Genomic DNA, 19376 nt, shown 5'->3' on the forward strand with positions numbered 1-19376 from the left:
TAGGATGAAATTTGTGAGCTGTTTTCAACATGCCCTTCCAACTTTCTTTCCCAGCGCGATGGTCTGAGTACTTGGTTACTATATATTATGGCTTCAGAGCGTACCAAAGGTACTCATTAGTTAGAAAGGTGAGGTGCACAGTAGCACAGATCCTGCTCATGCAGGAGGCTCACAGGCTGTGCTTTCCTTGGGCTCTGAACATGGTACTTTGTGTTTTCCCTTTGAGTAAGAAGGGATCTCTTCCAAATGCTGGAGTAATATAGTTAGACTTTAATGGGACGTGTCCTATACCGTATTTCTAGTTTATCAAAGTGGGACATCTTTTTGCTGACTTTGGAGGCGAATGTTGTTCTACCCACTAAAACTGTCTGTGGGGAGGAGGAGGAAACTTTGCCAGACTTGCTCATGATTTTATGTGGCTGCCTAGACTTAAGTGCTTCTGTACTTCTTTTTGTTAAAGGCACTTCCAATGAGGTTGCGCAGTTCTTGTCAAAAGAAAACCAAGTGATTGTCAGGATGAGAGGTCTTCCTTTCAATGTAACAACAGAAGAAGTGCTGACATTCTTTGGCCAGCACTGCCCTGTCACAGGAGGAAAGGAGGGAGTCCTGTTTGTCACGTACCCTGACAGCAGGCCAACAGGAGATGCCTTTGTGTTGTTTGCTTGTGAGGAATATGCACAGAATGCACTGAAAAAGCATAAGGAATTGCTTGGAAAAAGGTACATTGAACTCTTCAGGAGCACTGCAGCGGAAGTTCAGCAGGTGGGTGTAAAGCTTACAAAGAGTGGCTTCTTGTAATCCAAACTCCTACACTGGAATACAGTAGTGGAAGCAAATACTGCTTGGCCATGACTTGAAAGCTTCTTTTCTCTAACTCTTGACTCTTGCTGGAAAGAGTACTATCTGAATTTCCATGAGGTTTTGCTCCCTCTTAATGTAAGATCTTGCGGTATATGGATGTTCTCAATCATATACAAACATTTGGGGTTTTGGCTTCCAATAACCTTGCAAACAGCAGTTGTAGGAGAAAGTTGATGTGGGTCTAGTGCTTTACGCTGCAGATACTGGATTTGTCTAAGTCCAATGATGGTCTATTCAGAGGGAGTGTTAGCAACAAATCTTGATCTAAAAGACTTATCTTTAGTCGCTGGCCCAGAAAAAGAGAGCCTTTTGATGCAGTTGTCATCTTCAGAGCAATGTATCTGAAGAGCCTTATGAATTCCCTCTAAGGGCAGATCTTGGCCATCTTCTACCAGCACTGGCTACCTAGCAGAGGGTGGTAGGACTCTGAAACTGGGCCTGAAGAGTGCCTCCTCTTGCATTCACATGGCTTGATGGAGCATTAATTGCAGTTATGCTCTCAGGGAAAGGAAGTAGGTCTGAGAGGGTTGTGTATGTATGTCTCCAAAGATTTGTAAAGCTTCACTGAGGTCACTAACTTACTTCTAAACATGATTCTGAAAGGTCTGGTCAATGATACAAATTATGGCCAACCAATAACCATGTCATGGTAACTGAGCAATGGTGCAGCTCTGATCCCCCAAATACGTTGAAATTTCAGTGCCTTCTTTGAAGGGTGACACTAATGACAAGAAGGCATAGCTGCAACACTCGCTCTTGTCATTGTATTTTTCTCAAGTGCTCTCAAGGCGTTGGTTTTTTTTTTGTTTGTGTGTTTTTGTGGTGTGGGTTTTTTTTGTTTTGTTTAGCAAAACTTTCTGTTACCCGTATAAATGTAAACGAATCTTAATCTTGCTCAGAGAAAGTTAAAGGGTAGTGATTGAATATTTAGTGAACTCCTGACCAGGCAGGGGTTCTACTGTTAAAATTAGTAACAAGAAATCTCAAAGGATGACCCTGTTACAGATATTGTGACTCAGTAACACTCCTATGTTACTTGATAGACTATTGTATCTCAAGTTAGGGCTGTGTGGTAGTGAAATATGCTTCTAGTTCCCACACTCTCATGAAGTCTTGCAGAGGAGATATTTTTGGGTAGAAGTGTAACCGTGAATCTGTAGATGGCAGGATGTTTTGTGATATTTTTCCCAATAAAAGTATTGTAGAAATACAGGTATGGGGTATCCTGAGAGTTGCATAACAGTTAAAGTAAATGCTCCAAAACAAAATTATCTTTTTCAAGAAAGAATGGTCCAAAGATTTACTCTAAAACATCTGAATTCTAAGCACTGCTGCTGTGGCTTAAGCCCAGAATCTAGCTCACTATTTTTTTTTTTTTTTCTTAAAATACTGCCCAGAGTGAAAACAGATGGCATTGGTGTGTTACCTTCAGTTCCTCTGAGTTGAAGAATGAGTAAGGAGGCTTTCTGCAACCTCTGTTTTTTTCTGTTTTGCACAGGTGCTGAACAGGTATTCTTCCACCCCTCTCATTCCTCTCCCGACACCTCCTATTCTTCCAGTATTACCTCAACAATTTGTGCCTCCCACTAACATCAGAGACTGCGTACGTTTGCGTGGTCTTCCCTATGCTGCTACTATAGAGGACATCCTGGAGTTCTTGGGGGAGTTCTCTACAGATATTCGAACCCATGGAGTTCACATGGTACTAAATCACCAGGTTGGTAGTCACCATGTTTCTAGCCAGGCTGTGCCAACTGCTTGTAGATGTGAACATGGCCCTTCTGATCACGACAATAGGGAAATACCTTTGGGATTGACACTAATGGCATTAATTGGCCTCCAGCTCTCCTCTAAAAGCCTACTGGCAAAAGATGGGTTGGCTTATTTGAACCCTGCTGCTGGATTTGCTTTAGAGTGGTTTCTGTTACTGAGACCCATGTGCTTAAAGCTAGGCCACAGTCTTGGAGGGGCTGGTGTTCCCAGAGCAGCAGCTGTGATCCTGCACTGGAGGAGGCTTGAACTGAAGAGTCCTGCTGAACAGCATGCATAGTTCCTTTTGTACCAGGTGAGGAGTATCTTCAAAACAAAAGTGTGGGCAACGTTAGGTCTCAAAGGAGTGGTTTGCTCCTGCCTTGCTGAACAATGTACCTCAGGTGTATTTGAGGACAAATGTGACTGCGGCCTTCTAGAGACAGGATTTCCTATGGCATAAGTCAGCAGCCCGAGCTTCAGGTTTCCTGAACTGTGTGGTTGCTGTCTTTTAACAGTGACAGCTAAGCACCATGGTTAACAGCTCATTGACATGTATAAACAGTCACATCTTTGCCATTGTTTTCTGGAAGCAGTTTCTACCAAAACTTCTTAGACAAAGGATTGTGCACTGTTGTGATTGCCTTTATCTGCATAATCTTGTGACTTTAGGGGGAGGAGACAGCAGCTCCTCTAACTCTATGGAGATGCCCTGAGTGGTTGTGCTGATTACAACGATTATTGTGGTATAAAAAAGGTTCATCTAAAATTTGTTTTAGTTGACAGTAAACCTCAGCTGAAACTACAAAATAGTTCCTTCTCCTGGAGTAGGGCTTCTGTGTTTCAGGGGTGTGGGGAGGGAGAAGGGGCTATGGTTATTCCAGTACCTCTCTATCTAAAGAAGAGATTCCTGTCTCTGTGAGGACTTCACCTAGCCAAGGCAGAAAAACTATAAGGAATGTGCAGAGCTGGGGCAGGCTAAGAAAAAAATGTAGATGTTAAAACACGAGTAATGAATTATAGTAGTATCAGCCCTTGCCAGCAGTAACAAAAGAACCTGGAGGAAGAAATGGGTGGGTGGGTGTGTATATGTAGTCCTGAGGGCTCTCTGCCACCCCTGCCCAAAACTGTCAGATTTTTTTTTTTTTTTTTCCACGGATACTGCTTTTGCCTGACTACTAGATTTTTATCTATCTGCATGCTCTCCCTACCCCCACCATTCCTGGCTTCAGTCCTCTAATCATGAACTGTATAAAGGATGGTGATAAAGTTGTTCTTCCCCCTGAAACTAGAACTGGCCCAGAATTTAAGCTAGAGCTGGCTTCGGATCTCAACCTCTACTTTTGGCTACTTCAAGTCAGCAGCTGCATGTGGCTAAAAAAAAAAAACTCCTCCCAGTTGCATATCCCACTCATTTATGGTTGTACATAAGGATCTCTTTTTTTTTTTTTTCTTTTTTTTTTTTTTTCTCCACAAGCTCATACTAAGCTTTAGGCTAGTGCCTTTCTAAAACATCCCAGCCCACATTGACCTTAACAAAATAAAATAAAAAAAAAATCACAGATAACAAATGTGGATTACATCTTCCAATTCTGCATTCTTACTAAATAGGTGCTTTGAGACCTGCTGTTGCCCAAGTACCCTTGAATTGTAGTTTTTCCCATAGGTGTCTTATTTTTTTTTTTTTAACATAGAAGTAACATGGCTCAAGTTACAATGTGGCTAATTGAAACAAATAAACACTATCAAGTTAGCACAAGTTGGAAGAGTGCCCATATGATGCAGTGGGCAGACTAGGATTCCCCAGCAATAGAGGTGAAACTTTAGAGAGGAGAACTTAAACGTTCTGATGAGTGCTAGGGATGACTGGACTGTACTTGACTTTGGAAATGAGTGTTCATGGCTGAAGAGACTGCATTTGACTACACAAATTATTTCTCTGCTGCTACCTCATAGGAGCTCCAGAAACATTTCTTTGCGTCTGCCTTGTTTGTAGGGGCGTCCATCAGGAGATGCTTTTATTCAGATGAAATCTGCAGATCGAGCTTTTCTGGCTGCGCAGAAGTGTCATAAGAAGACTATGAAGGACAGATATGTTGAAGTCTTTCAATGTTCTGCTGAGGAGATGAACTTTGTATTAATGGGGGGCACTTTAAATCGAAATGGCTTGTCCCCGCCACCATGTAAGTTACCATGTAAGTTTTGCATGAGTCTTGCCAATACTCTACGCTATGTGCGGGTAGGTGTTGGAGCTGCTTTCTTGACTCTGATTCTGGTTCTTGGAAAGGAGTGCCAGATGGGGATATTAAAATAAGGTCTTTTCATCTAAAATCATCAGCAGCTTGCAATCATTATTTTTCCCTTTGGTTGTGAATTACTATGACTGAAGAACTACTTTAAAATTGCTCCTGCTTTTCCAGTGGCAAAATTCCCCTCCCCTCCCTGAAACTTAACTTGGCCAGGGTGAGCGGCGGCTCTGAAAAGTAATTTGTAAGCCCCGCCTAGAGCTTAAAGAACAGTTTCCCATTTAAACTGAATCGTATTTACATCTTTCATCGTGGTGAACGTGTCAAGTAAAAGCTCTTCCCCTTTCACTTCCAAAACTTAATTTATGAAACAATTGGTAGTGTTCTCCTTTGAGACTTAACCACAAGTGTTCTGCCTATTGAACCCATTCTGACTGAACTCTTCCTTTGCATTTTGTTGTTCCTACAGAATTGAAATTGCCTGTGTGGGAGTAAAATACACATAGTTTTGGCCTCAAAATTGCCGAAACTGTATTTCATGTAAAATTATGCTCATCAGAGCTACTAGGATGAATATGAACTTCTAGACAAATGTTTGGGAGAAATGCTTTAAGACCTTAAGGGCTACTTACTAAGCATATAGATCTGAGCCTATGGGAAAAATAATATTTTGCTTCCAAGATCGTAAATGGCAAGGCAGTCAAGTAGGAGCTTTCTCTCCTCTCTATGCAAATGTATTATTGTCATCGGTGGCTTTAAGTGTCCTCTGAATCCTAGTCAGAGCTGCCAATATGGCAGCAGACTTCTTGGGTGTGGTTCCGTTTGACTGTGAGTAGACCATCAGCTAATCCTTAGGAGGTAAGTTTTCCAGGTGACTGGCTTTTTTTAATGCAAGTACCCTTCTGAGCAGGGGTCTGCAGTATGTAGTCCTGTGTGTTACAGCAGTTCCAGACAGGTGTTGGAAGCTTCTCCTGAGAGCTCCTTGGACAGGTTCTTGGGCAGAATCCCAAACATTGTGAAGTCTTGGGTGGCAGTGTCCCCGTTTCCAATGACAAATGCCAGTGATGTATTCCTCAGATAAGCCCCTTCTGCTCTCGCTACCCTGTCCCACAATGTAGCTGTCACTTTAAAGTAAGCCTCTATTTTTGCTATTTGGAGTTATCTAAAGCTTTTATATGTTCACTTTTATGGCATTGGGGAGAGGAAGAGAGAAGAAAAGTGAAAGAGTGGTAAAGGAGGAGGGTGAGCTCTCATCAGTGAGAATTCATTTAGGGCCTTGCATCTTGTTGAAACACCACAAAGTGCATTTTTGTTTTTTAAAACTCGGTGTTAACACTTGAAGCTGCAAAACCATGACTCTTCTCGCTCTGCTGTTGGTTACTTGAAGACAGAGCTGTTTTGGGGATAGGGAGTATCAGGCTAAAAAGGTGTCCTCTGCTCTGGGGAGTGTTACGTGGATCTTCAGCACAGAAGTTTCCTTCTTACAGTGGAGAAGTCTCGCACTTCTTGATCAGAGACTTCATGAAAATCTGAGCCTAGACAAGAAAAACTGGCTTCCTCTTTAGAAAGAGACCCTATTCCCAGAGCAAGAGGTGGCTTTCTGTGTATTACTGATTTTGCTTTTGACTGGGGGGGTGGGCACACTTGTCAAGCTCATGTTGGTGGCTCAGATTTATTTTCTTTGATGAGCAAGAGAATGAGAAGCTTGTGAAGGCTCTTTACTTTCTGCAGAGTTCTTCAGCTAATGAAGACCATATATATGCTGGAATTCAAAAGGTCCTAATCTATTTTCCATTTGTTCCCTTTAGGCCTTTCGCCCCCTTCCTACTCCTTTCCGGCTCCTGCTGCAGTTGTGCCAACAGAAGCCGCTCTGTATCAGCCATCCATGCTCCTGAACCCACGAACGCTCCAGCCCTCCACGGCGTACTACCCTGCTGGGGCTCAGCTCTTCATGAATTACACAGCATACTACCCCAGGTAAAGCAGAGGAGAAACCAAGCAGGAACAAAGAAGTCTTTTTGCAGCAAACGCACAAAGCTCACAAAAGAACATTGTCTGCTGTGCTAAAGACTTGTGATACCAAGAACAGCTTGTTTGGTATCTTGTTCAGGGGAAACAATTTCAGGATATCTAGGGATTTCCCAAGTTTTAGAGTATTTCAGGTAGTGATGATTTTTCTTTTTAACATAAGTCACACAGTTACAGTGAGATTTTTTTTTTTGTTGGTTGGTTCTTGTTTGTGTTTTTTTTTTCACCTAAAATGCCTCTTAAACTTGTTAATTTGCATTGTTTGTGCCCTTAATGAGAACTGGTGTGTGCAGTACTCCTTCCCTTGTCCATAAAGAAGACCTTGGCCCCTCTTTAGAAAGGGTGGATTGGGGTCTGCCCTAAAAACTTCTGAAATTCTGCCTCTTTGTTTTTGTAATAAAGTAACTTTTGACCTTTATGGTAAAAACTCTGTTTACCTATTTATTAAAGTACTGCGTTGAAGCATATCTGTATTGAATACATATGTAAAGCATAAAGAGGCATGTATTCTTCCTGACCTCAAACACCTCTTATGAAGCGCTTTTGGCTCTTCTGAATATATTAGCTATTTTATACAGAACAAAAACTCTCGATACCATTGCCCTCTGCAGTCATGAGGACTTGGAAAGAGCCATGTTGCCTGTAAGCCATAAACCATTCCTCATCTGTTGGGAAACCTGCTAAAGAACTCGAGTCTTCTATTAGATTCTGACCAGTGATATTTTTTTTTTTTATCATCTCTGGAGAAGGGTCCAAATAGTTAATTATGAAGTTATTGAGCAATATGGACTCTCCAGTGCCTGTAAGATAACAAAGGTTTTCTTCTTACTTTACACTAAACTGGTATGTCTGTGAGCTGCCTGTTGAGTTTTTTTATTAAAATATTTTCTTCACTTGTGAGTTAATTTCTATAATGCCTTCAATGTCTGTCTTCTGGTTATGACAATGTTACCAAACTCAGCCTCTTTAATGTAAGATCAAGAAAAATAAAATTCCGAACTTGCACTGGCAATATAAAACAAGTTTCTCAATAATAGTTGTATATGTCATGAGAATGCAGTAGCAGTAATAGTTTGTAGTGATTTTGACGTATTGTACTTAAAGTAATAATGGACTGGCTACTGTGGGCTAAGTGCCAGGCCCTACAGAGATCTCTTGCTGAATGGGATCCCTCATGAGTCCCATCACTGGCTGCTTGGGCTGTGGGCACATGTGTTGGTTACAGACTGATCAATCCCAAGTCCTAAAATACCCCTTTTTTTTTTTTATGGTCTTGTCTAACTGACAGTTGTATACTGTTCTTAGGAAACCATTCCAATGTCGCTTCTGTGCCAATTACAAGTACTACCTCTTTTTTTTTTTTTTTTTTTAAAAAAAAAAAAAAAGGTAAAACCTCTGAGTCTATTTGGCTGCTTTCCATTTTGTGAGATCTGGTGTTTGGATATTGCTTTTCTATTCAGAGTAAATGGCTGATGTACAGACAAATTGTATATACTCCAATAGAAGTAGTGATCCTTTGTAGCTGATATTTTTTTTCTAAAAAAATTAGGCTTTACTGCTTTCCAGGGAAGTTCCTTTGCTTTGTAAAGGATGCCATAAGTAATTAGGTCCCTTTCATGTAGCAATTTGAACTCTCTTAAATGGAGTTTTCTGGTTCCGAAATTTAATTCAAAAAACGTTAAGTATGTGCAGCAGGAAAGAATGGGGTATCCTCTATACTAAGTGGTACATTTAAATGCATGTACATGGAAAAGCAATACAGAACCAGTGGCTAATGATCAGACAATGGTTCATAAATCTAACTAGTGAATACTTATGGAAATAAGGAAAGTTCTTTGACCTGCTGCCAAAAGGTTCTACCACTTGTGTTTTGCAAGGTCAAGTTGCTTTATAATAGCCAATTCCGTTCTCTGCACAGTAATCGGCCTAGATGGGGGGGGGGGGGGGGGGAGAGGGAGACATTGCTTTGGTCTTCAGTATCTATTAGAAATCCCTGAGACTCTGACTTGTCTTAATGCTCTTATAGCTTTGGTGATGAAACCTGATGGTATAAAAAAAACGAATGCCTTCTATGCTATTAAAAAAGCTTTAGTGAACTCCCAATGAAAAGGAGGGAGAGCAAGTTATTCGGGATCTGTCAGTCTTTATCTGTTTAGCTTGTAATTATATCTGGCAACATGTTCTGACAGCAAATCAGTGGTCTCTGTCTCTGCCTAGTCCTGGGCTTTTGAGGGAAACAAACAATAGGATTCATGGGAGGGAGGAGTTTCTTCGCTTATCTAATCCTGGATAAATAGGTGTACTAGTTGCTGTATGTGTGTACATTGAAAGTAATTAATAACTGTGCTACTTAGCAACTACTAACAATCTACTGAAATTTCTAGCATACAAAAACTTGAAAGTTACTGATATGGGATATGTAGTTTAAAGAAAAAAGTTAAATCTTATTCTGTTTATTCAGTTCTAATGTCATCTTGATCGATTTTAAGCAGTGCCTTTAAAACCTCAAAAGTTTCTGTCAAAATCCATAATTGTAGGAACACGAACATGTTCTTTTTCTCAACAATATTTTGAATAGTGAAGTGGAAAGAGGAGATTCTTACTCAATGGGTAATATGCTGGCGTGACTTGTAGCCAAAAAATGATGTGGAAGATGAAAACTGGGTTCACACAATGTAGATAAATTCAAGGGCAGGAAATTCATTGTGAGTTAGTGAATACACAGAAGCCACATCTGGCTCAGGATGTCCTTGAACTCAAAATAACTGGGTGTTCTTATGTTCTGTGTCCTACGATAAACTGTGCTATTGAAAGGAGGTGGGTAGGTGAACTTGCCAGGTTGCATCTTTGAAGTAGTATTTGTTTTGAGAGATACTGGTACTGCTTGGGAGCATGGGTCTCTTCCATTGTGTTTGTAGTTTTATTCAGCTGCACTAGTCTAATAGTGGCTAAGTTTGAGTTATCTCCCTGTTGTGTCAGCATTCTCCTGCTCCTGGTGAAACCGGCTGCTCATGGCTTGGACAGGCGTAAGCTTCACTGAGTGAAAAACTGGCTGAATGGCCAGGCCCAAAGAGTTGTGGTGAATGGAGTCTAATCCAGTTGGTGGCCAGTCACAAGTGGTGTTCCCCAGGGCTCAGTATTTGGGCTTGTTCTCTTTAATATCTTTATCAATGATCTGGACGAGGGGATTGAGTGCACCCTCAGTAAGTTTGCAGATGACACCAAGTTGGGTGGGAGTGTTGATCTGCTTGAGAGTAGGAAGGCCCCTCAGAGGGATCTGGACAGGCTGGATTGATGGGCCAAGGTCATTGGCATGAAGTTCAACAAGGCCAAGTGCCGTGTCCCACACTTGGGTCACATCAACCCCATGTGGTGCTACAGGCTTGGGGAAGAGTGGCTGGAAAGCTGCCTGTTGGAAAAGGACCTGGGGATGTTGGTCAACAGCCAGCTGAACATGAGCCAGCAGTGTGCCCAGGTGGCAAAGGCCAACAGCATCCTGACTGGTATCAGGAATAGTGTGGCCAGCAGGACTAGGGAAGTGATAGTCCCCCTGTTCTCGGCGCTGGAGAGGCCCCACCTCGAGTACTGTATTCAGTTTTGGGCCCCTCACTACAAGGAAGACATTGAGGTGCTGGAGTGTGTTCAGAGAAGGGCAACAAAGCTGATGAAGGGTCTGGGGCACAAGTCTTATGAGGAGCAGCTGAGGGAACTGGGGTTGTTTAGCCTGGAGAAAAGGAGGCTGATAGGAGACCTTATGACTCTCTACAACTACCTGAAAGGAGGTTGTAGTGAGGTGGGGGTTGGTCTCTTGTCCCAGGTAACAAGCAATAAGAAGAGGAAATGGCCTCAAGTTGCTCCAGGGTAGGTTTAGATTGGATATTAGGGAAAAAACTCTTCATCGAAAGGGTTGTCAAGCACTGGAACAGGCTGCCCAGGGAAGTGGTGGAGTCACCATCCCTGGAGGTGTAGATGTGGTGTTTAGTGACATGGTTTAGTGGTGGACTTGGCAGTGTTAGGTTAACGGTTGGATTCTGATCTTAAAGGTCCTTTCTAACCTAAATAATTCTATGTACAGCTCTCTCTATTGGAGTGAATTGAATGAAAATGTGTTTTTGTGTGGTAGTTAAAGGCATAATTCTGATACTTGCTGCACAAGGAAATGCAGGGTAATTTGTTATTTTCATCTGTCGGCTTCTGCCTCTTCCTGCTATGGATTAAGTATGGCGTTTTCCTCATCCTTACACTTATCAACTTGTAAAAGTATTTATAGATATATGCAACATACATATATGTTAATGTTATATGTATGCATATATACATAAAAAGCATGTATGTGTACAAAAATAAAATGACCCAGGTTAGAAGAAAGCCTCGCTTTTTCTCCCTGATGGTCATTGTGGAGGATCTGATCTGTCATGGGGAAAAAGTGAGGCTTTTTTCTAGCCTTGGTCACTGATCACATGCATATTGAAGCACAATTAAACCACATCCAGTTTAAACTGGCAAAACCGGGAACAAGTGGGCTGGATTAGGAGTGATATCATTGAGAGGTGCTGCCAGCAGCTTTATTTGCATATCTATGTGTCTGGCTAACCAGCATCACTTGACAGAACTGGGTTAGGAAGCAACCATATGTGTATTTAGCCTGGGAGATCTGTCACAGATGGAGAACAGCAGCAGCCAGAAACAAAACCTCTTCATCAGCTTAGTTGTACTCATAGCATCGTAGCAACACTCTGGACTGCAGCTCTTAGACTGTAGTATGCTTTTTCTTTTTTTTTTTTTTTTTGTTTTTAATTTTTATAAGTATGTCAGCTTGGATTGCATGAGATCACATCTGCGGTGAATGGGCTCACTGAGCATACAAGCCTACGGGTGGCTTTCAGTTGCTATCCAGCAACTAGAGTTCACATGTTTACATCAAGTGGCAAAATTGGATTCTTTATCACCTGTCCTTTCTCACAGCGAGCTGGTCTCCATCATGGATTTGTCAAAATAATCTCGATTCTTTAGCTAATGGCACAAACTTGTCTGGTGGTTATTTTGGGGGGAAACCTTAATGATTCACTTTTAATGGCAAGATACCTTCACTTAGAAAACAGCAAGGATGCCTTTAACTACTGCTATATTTCATTGGAGAAGGGGTGCGTTAGCAGCGAAGACTGATTGTTGCGTGTCTCCATAGGCTGTCATTATCTCTTCTTTTGTAGGTTTTAATTAGTAGAACTGCCACGGTGTCTGAAAAGCAGCAGAATGGTAATGCTCTGATCAATAGGTACCTGTGTGCCACAATAGTAAAGGTAGTTAAATTAAAAAAAAAAAAAAAAACAAAAAAAAAAAAAAAAAAAAAAACAAACCACCCTATGTTTCTTCAAGGCTGATAAGTCTGTAAAAAATGTTGTTGCTCGTTGCAGTGTCCAAGACTTCTTCAACCCGCCATAGAAAATGCCACCATGGATGCTGGTGGAGGTTGTTCTACTTCCAGATCCCAATTCCTTTTGATTTGATGTTCAGTATCAGCTCTTACTGTCACCTTTTGACTTTTCCTCTGCTATCTAATAAAAGATTTGGATTAGTATGAGGGATTAATTGATATTACCATATTGTGCAAGCTAGTTGCAGAGATCAGTTTGAGTATAGCTTTTCCTGTTGCTTATTCACAGCAGTTTCAGTGGGGGGAGAGGAGATCCTCCTGTTGTGCCTCAAGGCGTGTGTGTCCTCCATGCACGTGACTCTTTTTAAAGAAATTTGCTGTGATGTCCAGGTGATCTCAGGTTATTCAAGGTGCAAAAATACATTGCTGGCTGCTTCTCTTTACTCGGCAACAGCCCTGTATGGGGTTGTGCTGGAAGTCCCAGGGCAGACCATTGCAGTCTTGCTGTGGCAGCAAGTGCTTCTGGCTCCATTCCTGTTGCTGCTTGTTGTTGTGCTATCATTAACTTATATACGGGAAGCTGATTGCAGTAGGCAGGCGGCTTAGATATGCATGGAGTGGGCAGCAGGTTATCTGGTTAAAAGTGGGGATGACATCTGTACTGAAGGAGCTTTTGGTGTTTCCAGGTGTAAAGTTGTTCTGATCTTGGAATAAGGCTCCTTAAAGCTGAAAACTTTTTTATTAAAAAAAAAAAAAGGGCCTTCCCTGTTGAGAACATAGTCTGTGATATTTGTCCATGATTAAACAGCAGTCATGGGGTTCTAAATGTTTCTATTTGATTAACACATGACCTGATGATTTAGCACTCATACTTGTGCTATTTGTCAAGGTTTACGGCCTTCCTTTCTTTAAATACGGACAAACATTCCAGTCTTGAAAAAGGAAAATTATTCTGGTTATGTAAATACTTTTGCTAATAGCATGTCTTGTTAGTTTTGGGGAACAAAGTACCACGTTAAAACTTTCAACTTCAGTAATTATACCACAAAATTTACTAGCTTTGCCTTTCTCAAACTTTGTATGATGAACCACTTCTAAAAAGGCTTTCTACAGAAGCTGCATTTCCTTCTGCTTTTGGGCTGCTTTCCAGCAATGAACATTATAGGCATTATGCTGTAAGCTTGTGTATACGTGCACATTATACCTGCGACCTGTGCCAGCCCAAGGAGTAGTTGAAAATTCCTGTTGGTCTCTGGAAAAAAAAAAATCAGATGCTGGGGTGATCTGTCAAATTTCCTTGAGGTTTTCTGAAGGCTGCTTGGTGATGTGCACCTTCTGCTTTTTGCTGTTCCTCCCGCTTGCTTCAGCCAGAGGATCTGGCTTTGGGTTGCTGCAGAGCTCCTCAGGGTCTGCTGGGCTTCCTAGAGCTAGCAAAGGGGGAGGCTAATTTAACCTTGAAACACTAGTGGATGAGTCTGACAAGCTGTTCTTCCTGCACCCCTCCCCTTTCTTTTCTCTCCCATGACTTTCCCTACTAGTGTTCCTCTGAGTAGTACAGTGAGGGATACATACTGAGACTGAGCTGCAATAGAGGACCTGTCTTGCAGTCCTGGAATTAATAGAAGCTGTCAATCAGTAGCCTGATGAAAGCATATCTTCAGCATCTGTTGTCACAGAGCAGATAATAGTTAATATTTAACAAACAAAAAACTTTTTCAGGACTACAGAGAACAAAGCCATAGGAAAAATAGGGATAGAAAATCAGGGAACGGAAACCTGTAGATGGTGTTTATGCATATATCTGTTACTACATGCAAATAGTGCTGGGTATGGCTGTGGTTCTCTTGATTGACCTGCAGGATGCTTGGCAGAGGTCTGAAAACCTGCTTCATTATGTATGCTGACTGCTCCTAACTCAAACCCACTTTTAATATAAACCACAGCTTCCTTCTGGATTTTGGTGTCTGTTAAGCAAATATATAATGAAAAAAAAGTAGGAAACAAAACAGGAAAGATGGTGATCCTCAATGGTTCTACATGATACTTTAGTGATGAATGTTTGGGATCCCTTGAGGTGCGTAAGTGTTGTTTGAATGCCAATATCGACCTTTAGAACATGTAAAAACTTGCATCTAAAACTGATTTCTGAAACTTAATTGTGTTTTATTTTGAGAGTCTTTGGAGAATACCACAGTCTCAGAAATATTTATTGAGGAAAAAAAAATACAATCTGGCTGTTGATTAGATCAAAGAAGAAGGATGAATTCGTAAGGAAAAAAGGTTTGCACTGGGAAATGCTTCATATCATGTTTGGTTCCAAGAACTAGACTGATTGAAAAAGAGTTAAGGGCTTGCACTGTGTCACTATATAGCAATATGCAACTACTAAGAATGGCTGTAGAAATCCCCTCTGACCCCCTGTAAAACATGCAAGTATTTGTACCTGGGATTTGTTTAACTAGAGAAGTTAGGCTGGAATAGCTACTTGTCTTGTATCCCTCCCTGGACACTCTTCATTACTAGTGTCCTCCTATCTACTGCTTTTCCACCTGGAGACATGACCACTCTAAGTCACTTGCTGCCGTTCCTCCAGGAGGTTGTCACCACTCAGGCTGGGGGAATGCAGAAATGGCTGGGGGCAGCCCATGTTATCTTGTATTGGGGCGTTACAGCAGGTAGCATCCTTAACCTAACCTGTTGCTGAAGCTGTCTGCTATCTTTATCTCCAAGGCAGTGTTACAAATGAGCAAGTGCTTGCAGCATCTCAGTGCAAAGCCAAGCAGGGTTAGCCTGAAAAACTGGAGTTTTAAACAGAGACGTCTGACTCTCTTAAAACAGAAAAGGACCCTGCAGAAGTAATAATAATAAAAATAGAGGGGTGCAGCGGGAAGAGGACTGAAGGGGAAACACTTTTGCCCCACCAAGTGCTGTCCTACCAAAGCTGAGAGGAAAGCACATGGAGGCTCAGCAGTAGGGCCAAGTGGCTGGGATGGTGGTAAAGCTGTTCTCTGGGACACCCAGCTAAAGCTGTCGTGGCCCACCACTGCAAGTTCTGTGGCCTGTCTCTTGGCAAGGACCAGGCAGGCAGAGGAACTTCAATTTAATAGTCTTACCTTCCAAAGACAGGGGCCATAGCCAGGTGTCTGTCTTATTGCGTGTCTGTTTTCTGATGGTTTCCCGTTTGTGTGTTTGTTTGGTTTTGTTTTTTTTTTTTTTTTTAACAATGATACAAGCTAAGTGTGTCTTGTCTTACTAAATTATTTACCTCAGAAAGCTGCATCATGGTCTGATTTGGGGGTTGGGCTTTTTATTCCCCCTAGTAAGAATCAACTCTGCAAAGAAAACTGGAAAAAATTCTCTTTCCTTGCTCTTCATATGAGTTTTGGAAGTAATGGGGTTTTCATAAGGATTCTAAAAAAAAAAAAAAAAAAAAAAAAAAAAAAAAATCAAACTATTCTAATAGCTTAAGTTCTCTTATAGTGTTCTGTTTTCTTATCTCAGATGCACAAATTACCCTCTGGTAGCTTCAGCTGACTAGGCGAAAAGATTTAATATTTATGATGCTTTCCACAAAGCTATACAGTTGCAAATAGTCAGGGGGGTGCATCTCGTTTAATGAAACAGAGTAAATTTTTTTTATTAAATGTTATACACATATGTGTGTGTTTAGCAGTAGCTGGAAACTTTCATGGATTATCTGACACTTTAGCGCAAAAAGGATATTTGTTGGAACTGCCAAATTGAAACAAAACAAGGGTCTATTCACTAGCTACAGTTCTGTGGCAATGTGAATAAAGATATGAAAGACCTGACAAAGCATATCAAAGCTTCTGACATCTACAAACTATGAATACTTTGGGTGTTAGAGTATTTTTTTATTACTCCTGAATAAATTACATTCATTATCATGGCATTAATATTGCTTTAAAGCAAGATGAGTGTGTCCCTTTGTGGCACTAACCATTAACCTGTGGCAGTTGCCATTGACCACAAAAGATGCTGTATCTAAAGCGTCCATGAAATATAAGTAAATAAAAGCAAATACTGCCTTGCTACCATTGCTGACATCTGTGGAGAGCTCCTTCCTCAGATGTATTTGGCAGGTAGCTGATGGAGAGCACTGACCTGGAGCTTGCATCCAAACTGTGAACGGGCCTATCTGCTGTGGATTCATCTCCTTGCTCTTTAGCTGCGTGGAAAACTTTGGTGTTGTAGACAGACAACGTGTGGTGGCAATAAGCTCCAAAGCTGAATGGTGCGTTGAGGGGCAAGACTTATTTTTCAGCCTCCTAAATGTCGTAAGGTGACCTCTGGATCTTGTGTTTGAGAAGTTGAGTAGTACATAGGTCTACTGACTGTGGTAGTGTTTTGTTAGAGACTAGTAAAATTATTAATATTATGGGAAAAGGCATGCAGGGAGCTGTTAGTGAGAAGTATTGTATTGTGATAAATTTGTATGAAGATGCTACTTTGCAGCATAAACCATCAACTTCCCATAGATGTTTCTCTGACAACAGGCTCAAAATTCATGTAAATGATTGCAAGTGTCATCTTTGGCATTAGACCATCTCTGCTATCTAGTGGAGCCACCAGTGAAGAATTACTTACAAAGGTACTCAAGAACACAATATTGTGAGGATAAACAAGCATTATAAGCAGTTCCTATGGAAAAAAAAAAAAGCTCTCCTTCTAGACATGGATAGCTATTCACTGTAGAAGTAGTAGTATTAGACCTCAGTCAATTGCATTTGCTTAGTGAAGCCCCTTGAAGACTTTTGTCTGAAGGGAAACCATAAATACCTGTACGTTGTGTCCAGGAATGGCTTGTCTGCTGGATTTGCTTGTTGCCTGCTGTGACTGAGCTATCCCCCTCCATACGTATGAAGATGATCCCAGGGCTTTGCAAACAGTGGGAACTGGGGAAGGGCAAGACTGAAAACATGCTTGGTGAGAACACATGCTTGGAGGCAAATGCACTTACTGGACTTAAAAGTTGCAGAGGAACTCAAGAAGATGAGCTTTAATTTGGAGAGATTGAATATAGGCTAACGCTGTAGGACTCATGGGGAGGGAAGACTCCTCCACAAGGCATCTTGGGACAGTGGCCTTTGGGCTAAACTTAGTCTCTGTGAATATCATGTTAGTTAAGGAATTAAACACAGATGTAGGCAAGCAAAGGAAAGGCTGATAGTGCCCAGCAGAAGCTTTCCCATGGTATGTCTGGAGAACAGAAGTGTGGGTGGTCTGAGAACTATCTTTCTAATGGGGTTTAGGGAGGCTCTCCTAGGTCTAAGGAACAGCATGAAAATGATGATGGAGATGGTAGGTGCTTGAAGCCATGCTCAGGAGGTAAAGCAAAATGATTAAGGTGGCTTTGAGAAAGAAGTATGGGCTTTTGGCAGGGTTTATTTGCTTTTTTACTTTATTTTAAAATTGTATGATAAGTAAGAGAAGCCAGTGGGATCCCTCAGTATTAGGACAACTTCGGGGATAAATGGCCGATGTGGATATACCCAGTAGTGAACTTGTTAGTCTCAAAGGCTCTAGAAGAAAAGCTATGTGTGGCACCAGCTGTACAGGTGTGTCTGTCTCTGATCTCCAGGGACACTTTCTTGACACCAGTCAATTGTGACTGCCAGAGCATGGGAACTGTCTTCTTCAACAAGATCCTGTGTGTACCCATGTGTTGTGCTGTTAGGGGAGGCTGATTACCCCGGTGTAATTTCTGTTGAATCGGTCTTGATGCCGTGGTGATGGGAGCATTACAAATGTCTAATTATGTGGCCTGAACTCTGATATCTGCCCAGGGCTTTAAGAAAGGTTAAGTTTGCATAGCTAGCTGCTGCCTCTCTTCTGCACTAGTTTGGCTTCTGATTGCTTCTATCTTAACTTGTGTTTGTAGTATGCAGCAGAGGATGGACTTGTACACACAAATGATCCGGCCAGGACAGTGTCCAAAGAATGGATTTGCATTTAAAGGCCCCAGCAGTTAGACTTCCTTAGAGAAGGTAAGGATAATGAACCCCAGGAGATGGGCTTGGGGGTGTTGTAGCGTTTGCTTCAGATAACCACCATAGTCAATATAACTTTTCATTTGCTGCTCTGGGAGCAAGGCTACACTTTGCTATGTCCGGAATGTCACACTGCAATAATATAAGGCCTTGGCTACTAAAGCCATCGTTTAAAGGATTTTTGACTACTCCAGTCTTGTTATGGGTTGCTGCTTTGTGTGCTTCCCGGGGCTCCAAATGCACACTCCTTCAAGCTTTCATATCAGCATTGAAAGCCTCCAGAAAGCTCCTCAGAGTCAGTTTTCTGAGGAGCAAAGTGCAGAGATGATGTTACTCTCCTAGCAATGCACTAGGATATAGTGTTGGTTAGGCAGAACGAGCGACTTTCTTAAGAAACTACAGAATCTGATTTCTAAACCTTGTGTTGATGTAAAATTGCAGCAATGAAGTAGACTGTGTTTATATAGCGGGCAGCTACTCTTACTTCTGTGAGCTTTTTTGATCAGGCCACTTCAGCCTTTCAAGCTTGGCTTCCTTAATCTTCTGTCTAGCAGCAGTCAAAGGGTGAAGTCACCCTGAAAGCATTTGTGCAGAAAAATGCAAGTTGAACTGAAAAGCAGTGTATTGATGGCTGCACCATGTGCTTTATCATGTGCAGTAGTCTTATAAATATATTTCTATATCTTCCTCTAAAAATGCTTTGGTAATCTCTAGAGTTTTAAAAACACCTGTTCAAAGAATTGATAGGATTTCTTTTATGCCCTTTTCTTTCCTCTATTCCTTTCTTCACCTTCCCCTCTGAAAAATAACAACAGAAAAATGCCCTCTTTTTCATTCTTCCTCTTAACTTAGCCCAAAGTGTATTCCACTTCTGGGCAAAATCTTCACTGGTAGCATCGCCTCGCTGTCATCTGCTCTAAGAGTCCTGCTAAGTGAAGTACAGCATGTGTAGAAACAGAAGTGACCATCTGGGCTAGTTGGCTGACAAGCTGACTTTTAGTTGAGTTGATAAACCCCATCCTATAACTAACAGTCTGAGGCCACAGTTAGGTGCTTAGTAGCATCCTGGCTTAAACTCTGCTACACTGCTTCCCATCCCTGAGTTGC

The 19376-nt window shown here is 41.6% G+C and overlaps 1 protein-coding gene across 1 annotated transcript in view; it reads left to right on the forward strand.

The window, feature by feature from the left end:
- The window catches only part of ESRP1 (epithelial splicing regulatory protein 1), a gene marked incomplete at both ends in the record, with an annotated part of 34518 nt that extends 16267 nt beyond the window's left edge, over window positions 1-18251 (forward strand). The window contains 5 exons of the mRNA XM_082479095.1: window positions 461-762; window positions 2360-2578; window positions 4607-4805; window positions 6665-6833; window positions 18161-18251. Coding sequence (XP_082335221.1) covers window positions 461-762; window positions 2360-2578; window positions 4607-4805; window positions 6665-6833; window positions 18161-18251 — 980 coding nt within the window. The remainder of the gene's footprint in view (window positions 1-460; window positions 763-2359; window positions 2579-4606; window positions 4806-6664; window positions 6834-18160) is intronic.
- Between the last annotated feature and the right edge of the window lie 1125 nt (window positions 18252-19376).

This window comes from Vanellus vanellus, assembly GCF_965231255.1.
Source record: "Vanellus vanellus genome assembly, chromosome: 2".
Lineage (NCBI taxonomy): Eukaryota > Metazoa > Chordata > Aves > Charadriiformes > Charadriidae > Vanellus > Vanellus vanellus.